This window comes from Poecilia formosa, unplaced genomic scaffold, assembly GCF_000485575.1.
Source record: "Poecilia formosa unplaced genomic scaffold, Poecilia_formosa-5.1.2 Scaffold6, whole genome shotgun sequence".
Classification (NCBI taxonomy): Eukaryota; Metazoa; Chordata; class Actinopteri; order Cyprinodontiformes; family Poeciliidae; genus Poecilia; species Poecilia formosa.
In genome coordinates, this window is record NW_006799945.1 from 2,833,112 (window position 1) to 2,848,299 (window position 15,188).

At 38.0% G+C, this 15,188-nt stretch overlaps 2 protein-coding genes across 2 annotated transcripts; one reads left to right on the forward strand and one right to left on the reverse strand.

Moving 5' to 3' along the window:
* Positions 1–335: 335 nt before the first annotated feature.
* On the forward strand, positions 336–8,022 carry ggcx (gamma-glutamyl carboxylase). Its single transcript, XM_007567255.2, has 15 exons — positions 336–569; positions 853–1,053; positions 1,137–1,295; positions 1,863–2,028; positions 2,132–2,210; positions 2,299–2,405; positions 2,753–2,916; positions 3,011–3,315; positions 3,606–3,737; positions 4,923–5,074; positions 5,153–5,322; positions 5,400–5,530; positions 6,189–6,336; positions 6,806–7,010; positions 7,457–8,022. Exons 1-15 carry the CDS (start codon positions 545–547, stop codon positions 7,614–7,616), a joined length of 2,304 nt encoding a protein of 767 aa, XP_007567317.1. The 5' UTR covers positions 336–544; the 3' UTR covers positions 7,617–8,022.
* A 112-nt stretch (positions 8,023–8,134) lies between these two features.
* On the reverse strand, positions 8,135–15,042 carry snx24 (sorting nexin 24). The gene is made up of 7 exons (XM_007567267.2): positions 14,826–15,042; positions 13,531–13,614; positions 11,793–11,897; positions 11,587–11,681; positions 11,421–11,450; positions 11,215–11,279; positions 8,135–10,237 (listed from the first exon to the last, which is right to left on the reverse strand). The coding sequence occupies exons 1-7, from the start codon at positions 14,892–14,894 to the stop codon at positions 10,167–10,169; spliced, it is 519 nt and encodes a 172-aa protein (XP_007567329.1). The 5' UTR covers positions 14,895–15,042; the 3' UTR covers positions 8,135–10,166.
* Positions 15,043–15,188: the final 146 nt, after the last annotated feature.

Here is a 15,188-nt window from a genome sequence, read left to right on the forward strand (position 1 = left end):
TATTCCCTAAGATGTTTTTAAAAATTTAAAATAAGAAAAATGAGAGAAACAGAAAAAAATGCCTAAAATTAAGAATTAATTTAAGAATGGTAAGGAGTTTACATTTTCACTTTATTTATAAATGAATAATAATTGAAAATATATCCTAATTTTTAAATACAAAAAAGAAATAATTTCCTTTTCAGACTGATAAAAAATATCTTCCCTCTAAATTTAAACATTCGAGTATAAATAATTATACGTTTATGTGTTGAAGAAGTTTTCAGGATGTGACGTAGAAGAGGGCGGAATTAGCAGTGAAATCAGCCAATGAGCAGGAAGCACCTTTTTCACAACATTCCAATCCTTCCCACAACGTTCTCCTCCTTCTCTCCTCCCCTCTTCTGTTCCTTTCGGTGAGTGTGTGGTACTGTGACACGTAAACTTTGTCCGCCACTTTCCTCTCGCAGGATACCTCCACCTGGGACAGGGAGAGCAGAGAAAAGACTCATGCCTTGTCCCGAAGCAGAATAACACAGAATATTACAAAAACCCAAAACAAAACATGGAGGCGAGAGACGCTACTGCAGGTGAGGTTACTGTTAGCACTGACTGTCAAACAGAGAGAGAGCGAGAGAGAGACAGAGAGCTGTTTGTTGTTGTTTTCACTCCAATTACCAGTTAGAGCAACACCTAACAAGCTGAGATCTCAACACCAGCTATGTTTGTGTAAATATAGCCCTGAACACGAACCTGGCAGGTTGTTGCGATTGAACAGAGAGAGCACAATGAGTCCATTCAGATCTTGTTTAGACTTGCCTTTAAACAGTAATCATGACTTTGCGTCTTGATTCTCCTTTATTCAACTTATAGGTGCTTTTGTTGGCACCGACAAGGAAAAAAAATCTGCAAAGAAGGATGCAGCCCCTAAAGCGGCGAAACCACACACTAAAAGCAGAATGGAGGAAATCTTTGGCTTCAGGAAAGAGGACCTGAGCTCCTGGGAGAACCTGGTGGCCCTTCTGAACCGACCCACTGACCCTGCATCTCTGGGCATCTTCCGCTGCATGTTTGGTGAATAAATCAATGCTCTCTGCTGTTTAAATGTCAACTTGTTACAAAGAAGAGTCTGTATTCACGCCTTGTGTTCTGTCCAGGTTTGGTGATGGCTATAGACGTCACACAGGAGAGGGGCCTCAGCCATCTGGATTACAAATACCTAGATGGGGCCCCCGTGTGCCGCTTTCCTCTTTTCAATTTCTTAGAGCCCCTCCCTCTGGATTGGATGTACGTGGTGTATCTGGTGATGTTCCTCGGTGGGTACCTTACCATTAAGAGAGGCTAGACTGCAGTCTGAGCAGATTTCTATTGGAAGATCTCTGTGAGATCAGCACCTCTCGATTGTTTTTACATCTGCATAATATTTGTCACCATGGAGTAATTAACTCCAAGTTGTTTGAAAATGGCCTATGATCCTTTCCCAGATTGATGAGTGGCAACAATTGCTCCTCTAGGGTCATTCCTTTTATTTTTTTTTATTTGCATACCCCTATGTTGCTAAAACTTCTGCGTTTATAAAAAGGTCTCATCTGCTATAGTTCTTATTCATTAAGTGCGTTGCATAAGCACCCCCCACCTGCTACTATCCTCTCTTAAATCCTGTGGAAACAAAAAGGGTGTACTTACTTTTTCTACACTTTTACTTTAATGTGGGGTGTAAATAATTTTAGAACTTGGCAGAGAGTAGACCAAATACATACACTCATTATATTTACTATTTATGCAGCATGTAGCAGCTTCTCAATACCTCAGGAGTCTGTTCCCCTTTAAAAAGTACTTAACTGCTCAATTTAACTAAACTGCGTGTTTATTTTTAATTAAAGGTGCACTGGGCATCATGCTGGGCTGTTTCTACCGTCTCTCATGCCTCATGTTCATCTCGACGTACTGGTACATCTTCTTCCTGGATAAAACGGCCTGGAACAATCACTCGTATCTCTACGGTCTCATTGGGTCTCTGCTCGCCATCATGGACGGCAACAGATACTGGTGAGGTGAAGCTTCATTTGGCTGCTTGTGAATTAATCTGCATGCTTTTCTCCACGTCAGCCGTTTTTCTTTTTTTTTTTTTTTTCCTTATATGTGTTTTTAGGTCGCTGGATGGATTACGAAAACCTTCCATAAGAAATGCTCATGTTCCTCTGTGGAATTACACCCTACTGAGGACACAGGTTTGCTTTAGTCATCATTTAACTAATTTTATGTGAAAATTATTGTGACAATTTCATTTACTGATACTTGTGTTCTTATTTTTCAAAGATCTTTATTGTATATTTTATTGCCGGAGTTAAAAAATTGGATGCAGACTGGGTGGAGGGATATTCCATGTCATACCTGGCACACCACTGGCTCTTTGATCCTTTCAAGTATGTTTGCTTTAATCCTTAATAAATTATATAATTTTACAGTCAAATATGCAGTGGTTTCTATCACGAGTTGGGTGATATAGCTTAAAAGTAGATTCTCAGATTGTTTTCACACCAGATTCGATTTCCAATATTCATCTTTTTTTTCTTTTTTTTAATTATGCTTTCTTATTTTTAAAAGAAATTACAGATGACAGAAAATATTTTTCAATATTTTTCATACTGACACTGATTAAACACTGCTTTCACTTAATATGCGAAAGTGTCAGTAGGGTGTAAAAGCTTTTGCGAGGCAGTGCATGTCGTGTATCTTACTGAGCTGTACCAACGTCGTTTTTGTTTTTCAGAGTGATTCTTCCGGTGGAGTTGGTGAGTCTGCTGGTGGTGCACGGAGGCGGTCTAATTCTGGATCTCACCGCTGGATATTTGCTGTTTTTTGACGCCACACGGCCAGTGGCGTTTTTCTTCGTGTCGTATTTCCACTGCATGAACTCTCAGCTGTTCAGCATCGGTCGGTGTGCTGCCTCATTCACTCCCAGGACAGCTGTAAAGTCTTTGTTTCCTCCACAGATGTGTATTGACGTGTATTTGTAACCCTTTTTCAGGGATGTTCTCCTACACGATGTTGGCAACCAGTCCTCTCTTCTGCTACGCTGACTGGCCGAGGAGATTCTTTGCCCGCTTCCCATCGTTGCTCAGCGGAGTCCTGCCGCTCACCACAGAGGAGATTCAGCCCAGCGCTTCCTGCCTTTACCCTGAAATCCACAGCAACAGCAGCAACGAATGTCCAGGGACACAAAATCCTGCAAAAGCTTCCAAAATGAGATTTAAGCACAAGCTGGGAGCTGTTTTTACTATCCTTTACATAGCCGAGCAGTTTTTCCTGCCTTATTCACACTTCATCACACAGGTATGTCTTCTCAGTGACTTGCAATCATTCCTTAGATTGTTTTAGTTTTATTTCTGAGTGGACAGCTTGCTTTCCCAGTGACCAAAAGCCTCCTGATAGGGAAACATGGCATTGTTTCACTATAAACAGCAGCTCAGATTGTCAAAACTTTGAAATACGAGAACCCTTATCATTCAGTCTTTGATAAGCTGAAAACATGGGTGTTCGCTTTCATGCATGTGGTATAAAGTACAACAAGGAGGTTGTAATATAAAATTGTTCCACAATGTTCTTCTTTTTTTTTTACTTAGGGCTACAATAACTGGACTAATGGTTTGTATGGCTACTCCTGGGACATGATGGTCCACTCCCGCAGCCATCAGCACGTGAAGATCACCTACAAAGATGGAAAAACGGGGGAAATCGGATATCTGAACCCGGGGGTGAGATACCAGGAAAATAAAACCATGCGAGGGAGGAAAATAATCACGCTTGCACTTAGAGTAGCGTCGAGATTGGATTTAACAACATACTAAAAATCCTTATTTATTTTTTTATTGCTCTACATGGCTGGGCAATAAATTAATTTGATGAAGTTTCTGAAGATTTAATTTTTGGAAAATCTGATTGTTTTATTTTATTTTTTTTAACCAAAGCGCTCCTCGGTTCACCCAGTGCCTACCGTCTTGTTTGACAAGCGTGTTACACAGCTTCTGTTTACTTGGACTTTGAATTCAGGCCAGCTCGAAGAATGTCGGTGACTGAAGAATGTTTCAGTCACAGAAAGAATGACTGAAACAAAAGCGTGTGTTTGAAAATATTTTTGGGCATTTGTAATTTCTTTTCAAGAAAAGAAATTAAGAGTTTTTTTGTAAAATTAAAATCAAATTTGGTATGAAAAAAATCAGAAATGTTATTTTCAAGCCATATTGCCCAGCCCTATTCCTTCCCTATCCAATAAGTAGTTTAAAACTAATAACTTCCCCTATTTTGGTCCATAAAAACTGTTGAAAAGGTGTCAAAATGCTGCCTTGTAAAGTTTACATCTTCATCTGGTCCAAAGCATCTGAATAAAACAACTGTATTACCTCTTTACTGCTATAAATCTGGAGTAAACAATAAAATGAAACACCACAAGTGAAGAAAGGCCGAGGGATAAAAAAATGTTTTAAGAAGAGTTTTAAAAGTGGACAATAAAGAGACGCTTGTAATCCGTAATGCCAAATCGTTCTATTTCCATTCAGTCAGTCTCTGCAGAGTTCTGCCTCATCTAGGTATTTGATTCAGGTGTGTTGAAGAAGATACACATTTAAAGTTATATGAAACTCCTGAGGTAGAGGTATACTGTTTTGATGCATGAATAGTGATATCCCTTAATTTATGTTGGATCTCATACTACAATATTTATTAGAGAATCCGTGACACATTTTGTTATCTGTAAGATGTTAAAATCTTAAGCAAAGGATGAAAAAAAAGAAACTGCAATTTGCAGGTCAATCACAATAGCAAAAGTAATCACCTCTCACCTAAACATCACTTTTTAAACTACGGGTTTATCCATCAGCTTTTTTTCCCCCTTAGTATTGGGAGTTTGAAAGCTTTCTGGAATAATCCCCCCTGTGTTTCAGGTGTTCACTCAGAGTCGCCGCTGGAAAGATCACGGAGACATGCTGAAGCAGTACGCCACCTGCCTCAGCGGGCTGCTCCCACGCTATAACATCTCTCATCCTGAAATCTACTTTGACATCTGGGTGTCGATCAACGAGCGCTTCCAGCAAAGGTAGGAGGGACGTCGGATGTTTTATGAAGCGGGGGGAAAATGTGCGAGGGTTGAATTCGCCATGTTCTCCTCTGTCAGGATCTTTGATCCTCGCGTGGACATCGTGACGGCAGAGTGGTCGCCTTTCAAACCAAACCCGTGGCTGATGCCCCTGCTGGTTGACCTCTCACCCTGGAGGACCAAGTTCCAGGAGATTGAGGGAAGTCTGGACAATCAGACTGAGATCGTCTTCATTGCGGATTTTCCAGGTTGACGCTCTCTTTCTTTGTCCTGATTTCTGTTTTAAAGCAGCGATTACCTAACCGCCGTTTTTGCTACGGCTCAGGTCTCCATTTGGAGAACTTTGTGAGTGAAGACCTGGGCAACACCAGCATCCATGTGCTGCAAGGGCAGGTGAATGTAGAGATAGTGGAGGAGAAGAAGAACCACACGCTGCAGCCTGGTGACCAGATAAAGGTACGAACGCAATGTTTTCAGACACTGACATTCAATTAAATTAAGATTTAAACATTTTGTACGGATGATTGATCAAAATACTTTTCAACTCAAGTAAAAATGTGAACTGCTGTGTACTAGTAAATACGTGTTTGAAATGGAAAACGTGCAGGATGAAGTTGTGTTATATTCTTCAGTATAAAATAAGAGCATTAATTTACAAAAGGGATCGTCTGTGTAATGTCCAGAAAGGAAAGGGGAAATGGCTGTTAATGAGGGTGTTGTAAAATGACTATTTTCCTCTTGATTGGAAAGTAACTGTCATATTGTTTCATGTGAGCAAGTCGTTCTAATCCAGCAAGTTTCTTCTGGCTGCTTGTGTTGCCCGTCTGTCCTTTTCCAAGCTAATTTTAGCAAAGAAAGCTAAAGCCTGCTGTGCAAGTTTCCGAAAACAGACCGAGTCTCCAGCTGATGCATTCAGTGATTCACCTTCCAAGGCTGCTGAAAGTTTTCCAAATGTGCAAAAGCAAACTGAAATGTCAGAAAGGAGGCAGGTGGACTGTGGAGAATAAGCAAGAGAGTAGCAATAGAAGAGAAAGGATGAAAACTTGTATAAATGATTAGAAAGCAACATTGTTACGACTCTCCTAGATTTTTATTTTCCTTTACGTGTTTGCAGGTTCCTGCAGGGGCTTACCATAAAGTCTACACCATATCTGAGAGCCCTTCCTGCTACATGTACGTCTATGTCAACACCACAGAGGCAGCGCTGCTGCAGAACTTCACCAAGCTGCAGGAGCTTCAAGAGCGCATTCGCAATGGAACAGGTGAAAACGAGTCCGACGAGAAGATGCTATAAAACTAGTCTGGTAAAAACCAGCTGACCAGGCTACTATTTTTTATTTTTTTTAACCTTTATATTGGTGGGATAAAAAGAGATTAAAATCCTCTTTATCAAAGGAGTGCAGGCCAAGAGGAAGCAACAAATACAACTCACAGTAAAAATAAAAAAAATGTCAAGCTATAAAAAAAAAACAAAAAAAAACTGGTACATATCATTGAATCAGCCTGAAGAACTATTACTTTGGATTATACTATAAATGCTATTAGTTTCATTTGAACACATCAAGTTTATTGCAGTATTGGCCAATTTTTCTTTGAGGCTAAAACTTGAATCTCATCTTTGAAGTTTCTTACGTTCCCGGTACTTTTCTCTGGGGACAGAGATGTCGCTAAAACGAGAAACAAACTGCTGCTACTTGAATCCATTCACACCAAATGATTCTCTCTGCGCAGAAACCGAGCCTCTCCCTCCTGAGCTGCAGCCTCTCATGGCGGCAGATGACGACAGAGAGGCGGAGGTCAACGCCACCGACCCCGTCGTGCAGCTGTTCCTGAAGCGGCAGCGTCGGATGAAGGAGGTGAAGAAACGCAGGGAGGCGGGTGTGCTGGAGCGACTGGATCGCTTCGCCGTTAAGAAGTACTACGCGATACGGAGGGGGTACGTGCTCTCTGTTTACATCGTTCCTATGCACTCTTGGAAAGTACACAGAAGTATTTTTTGACTCCTCTCTGTCTCAGGATGTTTTGTGAAACATTGTTTGAAATGCTAAGGTGGGAAAAGAAACAATAGAGATTCTGCTTTCCTGATAATTTTAAAAAGTGAAATTTAAAATCAGTTTTCTCGACAAAAAAAAATAGCTGGATGTTTCATTATCTCAAACGTTCAATTTCCAGTTAACAAACTCAGACTTAATTACCTTAATATAATAATGCCGTAATTAAACCATTACGGCAAATGAAATAATTGAACTGATAACACGAAATAGAAGCATGTTGAGATGGTGAATGTTTTTGAAACAAATTGACTTTAAGATCAGCTGAACGACCGAATGAAAATGCTATTGCAACACTAGAAAACAACAACCTTGCTCCTTTGTCTGGTAGATTTCTGATGACAGCCATTGCAATAAGAAACCTGGCGGTGGGTCTCCCTCCTGTGGAGCAGCTGAGGAGCGAAGTAGCCTTTGCCAACATGAAGGAACCTGAAGCAGAAGCCGAGACGGACGAGACGCTCAAACGTGAAGTTGGTCACGCAGAACTTTAAAACTTGTCAAAACAAAAAGTATGATGAGGATGAACTCCTGGTACTGAATCACACATTCCTGTAAAATCTGTTACTGCTGGACTGTTACCGAGTTGGGTCCTCTCTGCCCACGCCATGAAAGTGCTCTGAAGAAATTAGCATTTCACGTTATTTCCAAATGCAATACTTTGTTCTTAAATTTCAGCTTCCCACAGAGAACACGTTGCAGTAAAACCAATATTCTGTATGTTTGTGTTTGTGATGTCACCTTCAATGCCATTATTATTTGATCTGCTGGAAGATTAACTCATAAACATGCCAGACTACGAATGGGAAAGCTTGAGACTGAATAAGTATTATGTCTTTAAGTTTCATCAGCTTTAACCTTTTTTTTTTTTTTAAAGAGTTTTTACCAAAATGTGAGAGGGAAAAAAAAAAAAATTGATGACAAATGTAAAAATAATTGTAAGGAATCATTTAAATAAAAAAAAACTGTTTTGATAAATGTGTTTATTTAATAAAATCAGGTCTGACAAAACTTTGTAAATCATAATTTTATTAGTGTTTGTATGTTACAAAGCATTTGTTAGTGTAGATTCAGCGTTTACTGACATTATGGCACAGATACGACATTTACACAATAAATACATAAAAATCTTCACCATGAATCTTTAGTGGATGATTTTATTTAACTTCCTTTTACTAATTAAAAGAGATCTTTGCTTCAGTGTTAAGAAATAAAGATCCAGCCAAGAAAAAAAAAAAAAAAAGACAACTGATCATTGACGACTGTCCAAACAAAGTCACAGATTTAGTCAACAGCAACAAAACGGTGAGTTGTTGTCTGGTCTTATATTGCACGTTAAAACAAAGCACCCTTTATGTCTCTACTTCATTAATACCTTCACAACTGGCCTGTTAATGATATATTCCCATTTTTAATGTAACATGTAAGGAGTTAGTGTTAGATGCTGGTTTTCAAGAATAAAAAAAAAGAGAGAGAAAATGATTCAGGTTTGTGTAGAAACAAGAACCTCTTTGTGGAAATCGTACTTTAACCAGGACAGCGTTCGTACAGAAGCAGCTTCACAGCAACGGCTCAAAACTAGTTTTTGAGCTGAAATAGTTTTGCATAGATCACTTACAAAAAAAACCAACTAATTATTCAAATAACTATCTCTATAGGCTGTGAATTGTTTTCCTTTCACAATAAATAAGTCTTATTATAGTTCATGTAAAAAATGTTAACGGAAAATAAGGTAGTTGCACCACAAACACATGATTCTTTAGTTTAATTTTATGGATTTGATTAAAAAATGGAAACTTAATGAGTCTAATTGAAATTGATGCCAACCAGGTTTGGTACCATCAAGGTTCAATAAATCCTGTATGCAAACAGCAGAGGCTAAAAAACATGAAACTGTTATTAAACAGGGAAACGTAAGGATGTCTTTGGAAAATATACTCATGTTTGTAAAGATAATGTAATTGAAGCATTTTCTATTAACGTTTTCTTAAGTTAATCAGAGTTTGAAGGAAATTTTAAAAGGTAATTATTTCAAAAGAGGATGCCATTTAAATAAGGCAAATGTGTGTTTGATACAGTAAAATAGGTTTTCAACTAAACTCAACATTTCTAAAGTCGGAGGAAAAGCTAAAGGGTTTATAAAACTGGAGTGAATAGTAGCACGCCAGGATTAACAACTCCCTACAAAAACGATTTAATTTGAGGCTTTTTACGCATATTTTACCAGGAGCGTCGATATTTAATAAAGGGTTTTTATGTAACAGGCTCTGTGTAAACGTAACGAGTCATAAACCATTTATTTCACACAGCTGGTATAGTGGTCATTTCTAATTAAATGCAAGTTTTAATTTTCTCAGACTACGTCACACAGTGAAAGCTTTTGCAGCTTTGGTTTCAAACTCACGACTGCTTGGAACGGAGCAGATCATTCGGCATCTGAGAAAACATTTAACAAAATAAGGATCCACATCACTTCAGAATCTGCTTAAATGTGTCAGTGTAACCAGAACGAAGCCACAGTCACGTTATTGCTGCTGTTCGCCCTCGACTGGCTCCTTCGCGACCAAAAAGAAATGCAACAAAGGTTTTGCTCAACCCTCAACGCCGTTATCTTCAAGATACGACACGCTCACTAACATTTCCAGCCTATCTTTATTATTATTCCAATATCTAACGCTAAAACTACTGAGAATGTTCACTTTTTTTCCAAAGCTATTTAAATGTACCCGTCAGACTACTTCTCGTATAATTTACATTTTAAAATTGAGATTTAAAGTGAAAATCAGATGAAATATGGGGGAAAACATAAGTTATTGTTAATGTATAAAATGCGGTGAGTTATCCAGAGACTAGCAATCCATTTTAGTAAAAAAAAAAAAGTGGAAGACTTATGAGTTTTTGATGTATGTTCGTGAGTAAAAAAAGAAAAAAAAAGAAAATGAGGTTCAAATTATGTTCTTAAACGTTTTTCCTGGTGCACAACGAAGCTGGTGAGACGCATCGGTTTAATTACCGGCTTGTGCATCATTTTCCTCCCGGCGGCTCTACCTCGGCTGAAAATCGGGGTAGAAAACGCCGTCCACCACGCCTTCAATCACAACGTTGGAAAAGGTATCTGATAAGGGAAACAAATTGCAAGGTGAGACAAAAAAAATGCACATATAATTTCACAGCTTCTGTCTATTAATTGAATGCCTTTTTATTCTGGGGAAAGTGTTTGCCCCTTACAATTTTGCTTTTTTGTTACATGCTTTTGTTACATGCAGTTCTGGAAAAAAATTAAGAGCCAAATATTGATTTCTGGACTCTTCATGAGTTAAAACATCAGTTTTGTTGTTTCTAAATGAATATAAAATTGTTTACTTTGCATTACTTGAAGCTTTTTCATTATTTTCAATATTTGTTATTTTCTGCAAATAAATACTACATTTTTGTTTGGAATTTCAGTGACATGTCGTCAGCAGTTCATAGAATAAAAGAACAATGTTAATTTTACTCAAACATATACCTATAAAAAGTAAAATCAGAGAAACTCATAATTTTAAGTGATCTCTTAATTTTTTGCAGAGCAGTATATAAATAAAAAATATCTATAATAGTCAGTCGATTACATCGAACACCATGTTTGACTTTCAGTTTGACGCTCTTTTTCTGAAATAATGTTATATCAAATGAGACGGACACACCTAAAATATTCCCATTTTGCCTCTTAAATCCGTAGCGTATTTACTCAAAGATCATCAAGATGGTTGTTGGTGTACGTGAGACAAAACGTCTCATTGTTTTCTGTCAGCAGTGGGGGTTTTTTCCTTGGAACTCCCCCAATAGGAGCCATTTTTGCCATCCGTCTTTCTTTTTTCGTGAATTGTAAACACCGACTTTAACTGAGGCCTATAATTCTATAAATGTTGTTTTTAACCATCTGGTTGATGTGATTTTTAGACTAACTTTAGAGAACATTGTTCCTTTTGTGAATCAAATCGTAATTTTTCTTATGATTTGAAACATTTCCTTACACATCTCACTGTGTAAGGAAAAATACTTTGCTCAACACTGTGAGTAAATGTGGGTCATCGTGTCATTTGAGTGTACCGTGTGCAGAAGGAAGCAGGTATGGATCTCTGAGATAAACCACCACTGGCTGATGAGACAGTTTACTGAAAAAGAGCAAAAAAGAAAAAAGGAGAAGTGAGCGGGTAAAGTTCAACGCGCCGAACTGACGCACGATCTGGGTGAAAAACAACACGAGCACATGAGCTGCTGATTTATGCGAGAGGAGGAAACTCTAAATGACTCACCTTGATTCCATTGATTCTGTGTCAAAGGAGCTGAAAAGCATGAAAGAAAGAGAAGTCAGACCACATAGTCGTTCGAGAGTCTGGGAACAAAACTGTCCCACAAACATAAACTGCCACAAATTGCTCTATTTTTCTATACTGAAGCCAACCTGCAGTTCCAACTCACCCACAGCTTTCTGTTTTTGGCACTGAAGGAAAATGGCGGACGTTGAGGAAATCCAGGAATATCTTTGGGAGGACCTCATTTTCCATAATTACAGTCTGACAAAAAAAAACAACAAAAGGACATTTTTGTGAGCGCACCACGCCAGGATGCAGAAACAAAGTTGCTCAATGAGTTAGGAGAGCAGACAGAAAAAGCAAACAGTCTACCTGCAGGTAGAGCTCCAGGCCGTGTCTCCTCTGCTCCAGAACTTTAGGGACCCAGTTTCTGACATGCTTCGAAGGGATTTCAGGAGGTTTTATGCTTTTTTTCAGCTGAAAAGATTCAAATTGTTAAAATAACATTTTTTTTTTTTTTGCATTGTATAGTTGTAATAATCTTAGAATTGTGCTAGATTTTTGAATGAAGCTTTAAATATTCTATCTAGGTCGTGCTTTGTTAAAAAGTTACTTAAAGAAAATCTCTGTAACACCTTAGCTGTGTTAAAATGACTGTTTATCAATGTGTTACATACAAAAAGTTAAATAAAATGTAACATTCAAGGGGACAGTAGACCATATGTCTCGATCGGGAGTCAAGGCGACTCCTGGGTTGTTTGGAGCTTTAAAAGCATAAAACACATTTTAAAAACAGAGTTTATTGAGTTTAAAGTTCTTGGATGTCAGGGCAGACAAGTTTAACAATGTGTGCTCCACTGTTTTCCTTCAGAAAACTTGAAAATATTCAAGTAATAAAGACAATTTCTGTCACTACAGCTGGCCTGCTGCTGCGGTTTCTCTCCTTTCAAGTGTTTTGTTTTTATATACGTACACAAAACACATCATTCTGTTAATTTGTTTGATTTTATTGCCCAGAACAGCCCACAAGTTGACTGACTCCCATCCACTTTTCCCCACAAAAGAGGCAGGAAAATTTGCAGAAGAAGGTGATGCGGCATTGAATCGTGTGACAAACAGGGAAACAGGTCAACAGTTTCCACTCAGCATTTAAATGCAGCAAAGGAACATTTTTAAATACAAAGCAGGTTACTTTTAGAACCAGACTCAATTATTTATTTAGACTCAGTGAATTGGTGCCTCTGACGAGGCTCGTTTGTCAGATCAAAGAATAGCTTTAAACACAAAAACAAAAAATAAAACCTTTAAGTATTAAGCATAATTTTCATTAGGCTCACATTTCTGCTAATTGTTTTGAATTGCTCTGATGTTACACTCTAATCTTAAATGTTGTGTTTTCTCTGCAAGTGGAAAATTACTGTACTTAAATAAAAAAAAAATTAAAAAAAAAAAAGTTGTGTGCAGTGAATTCATCCAACATGTTTCACTTAGTAAACCACAAAATGTTCATTAATATTCTAATTTCTAAAGATCCTTCTGCACGTCATCAGGTTCTGCAAATTCATTCTTTCACTCAAATGAGTGGAGTTGCACTCTCAAGAATGACGACTGATGAATAAATAGAACAGTACAGAGGAAGGGGTGAGAGCTTTGACTGCATTGTGAAGCCGTTTGTTACAGACTGTTGCAAAAGAAATTGGACATTACCAGCAATTCATGCTGCACACGGTGCTTTAAAACTAAAACGCAACTAAAAGAAATAAAATGCATGATAATGATGAAGATAAAAGACTATTTAATAAGACAATTAAGGCAGCTAAAACAACAATGAGGCTATTAAAGCAACAATGAGGCTGTTAAAACGAGCAATAGCTTAAAGATCAGGCAATAAAAATGTGCATATCTAATGGAGACAGACTGTAATACTGCCTAGAAGAAGGTTTGAGATTTAATTTTAGCTGCTGAAATGGACAGCATCACCTTTGGATGTGGGAGCATATTTATGGGTACATATATTTTTCTGATATTATGGTTACTTATCTGAGCACAAAAACCTCACCACAAGATGAAAAAAAACACACACAGTCATAAAGAGAAACCTGGGTCTCACAATTTTGTGCAAAGCGTGGAATTCACTGTAGCGTTTCTCAACACTGTGCAGTCTGCCGTTCACCAACACGTCAATTTTGAAGACCTGACGGAAAGACATAAAGAAGTGATTTCCTTTTGCGGAGGGCACTTTTGATTTAGTCAGCATTTAGCAGCTAACAGAAAGGAAACATCTGTCTCCATTTTTTGGGGATGATCTGTCAAAGTGACTGTTAGCATCCCAGAGCAAACACGTCGTCTACTTCCCTCACTCTGCTTGATTGTTCCCTAAAAGACTCGACGCAGACGTCACTGTTTCTACCACAATGAGTGGAGTGTCAGTGGAGCTGGTGATAAAACTCTGGACAGAAATTTAAATATAAAAAGCTCATAGTTTGAAACTAAAAAGACTTAAACTGCTTTTAAAAGCTTTGTACCATTGGTGTCCTTCTCTTGCATGTATTCAGTGCATATATTGAATAAAAATATGCTGCTAGTACTGCTGAAATCATCTTTTCTTATTGCTTTCTAATTACGTTTTCCATCTTGAAACACATAATTGGTTTTATAAGAGCCTTCCAGAGTCACGGGTTTCACATCCCTGGTTTAGATCAGTGTATTTTTATGTATCAGAATGGCCTAGTCAAACTGCAGACCAAAGTTTTAAATGCCTAGTATTTTCTATTAATATTAATAAGAGAATACATTGCAAGGATATGTAAAGAGACAAATTGCATTATAATTGTTATATGATGTAAAGAATCATTTATATTTAAAGGGAAGTATAAAAAATATGTATCAAAAGCAAAAATATATTTTACAGAGGTTCCTATTATTTACTTAATTATCTATTTACACGTCCATCAAAGTCTTGGTCCTCTCTATATTACAACAGCACAATTAAACTCCAGATTGTCAATAAACCTCTATTGAAAAGGGTCCCCAAAATTAGACCACCTGTTTGATATAATTATTTTCTCCGAGTTATTTTTGAATTGTGGTGATGATTTCAGGTGAAATGGTTTAAACTTGCCCACAAGAAATAAACAAAGAAATAAAAATCTCAGATATCGCCAGGCTGTCTAAAAGTGCAGTGGCTCTTTAATTTAAACGCTGCCAAAATGTTAAATGGAGAAAACGGACATGTTTACAGAGAGAAAACGTGTTGAAATCAGATCTGAGGACGCGATGTTCTGCTGCAAAGACAAATGAAAACAATCGTGTGTGTGAGCACTGATGCAGTCTACGAAGCAGCTCGGTCAGGTTTAAAGGTGATCTTTAGACGGAGACACGAACGCAGGTTTCCGTTGGTCTTACCGTGAATCCTTTCTCCACCGAGCTGTTCTCCGAACGGAACGACGGGATCGACAGTCGGATCGGGTGCATTTTTCCGCCGGACCGAACGGTTCTGTTTGGGTTCTAAGTGATCGTCTAGCGCGCAAACACAAAAGCATTTAGCCCAAACACTGACTACTGGTGGTTTACTGCAGTTAGTGTGATAAAAATCACTGAATTCAAATCAACTCAGGCATGTCTCAGTGCTGCCCCCTTATGGACTGGATGACATGGATTGTAGGCTGGATGGTGAAAATACTACTAGAAATTGTATTTTATTAAATTGTTTTAAATATAGTGAAATTATTAAATTACTTACAGACGCTTTAGCGTCTGTAAGTAATT

Coding starts and splice junctions, on each gene's coding strand:
- ggcx (XM_007567255.2), top strand. CDS start 545: ATGGAGGCGAGAGACGCTACTGCAG. Junction 2,406..2,752: donor TGGCTCTTTGATCCTTTCAA/GTATGTTTGCTT, acceptor TTTGTTTTTCAG/AGTGATTCTTCCGGTGGAGT. Junction 5,075..5,152: donor AACGAGCGCTTCCAGCAAAG/GTAGGAGGGACG, acceptor CTCCTCTGTCAG/GATCTTTGATCCTCGCGTGG.
- snx24 (XM_007567267.2), bottom strand. CDS start 14,894: ATGCACCCGATCCGACTGTCGATCCCGTCGTTCCGTTCGGAGAACAGC. Junction 11,682..11,792: donor GCCTGGAGCTCTACCTGCAG/GTAGACTGTTTG, acceptor TTTTTTTGTCAG/ACTGTAATTATGGAAAATGA. Junction 11,451..11,586: donor CCAAAAACAGAAAGCTGTGG/GTGAGTTGGAAC, acceptor CATGCTTTTCAG/CTCCTTTGACACAGAATCAA.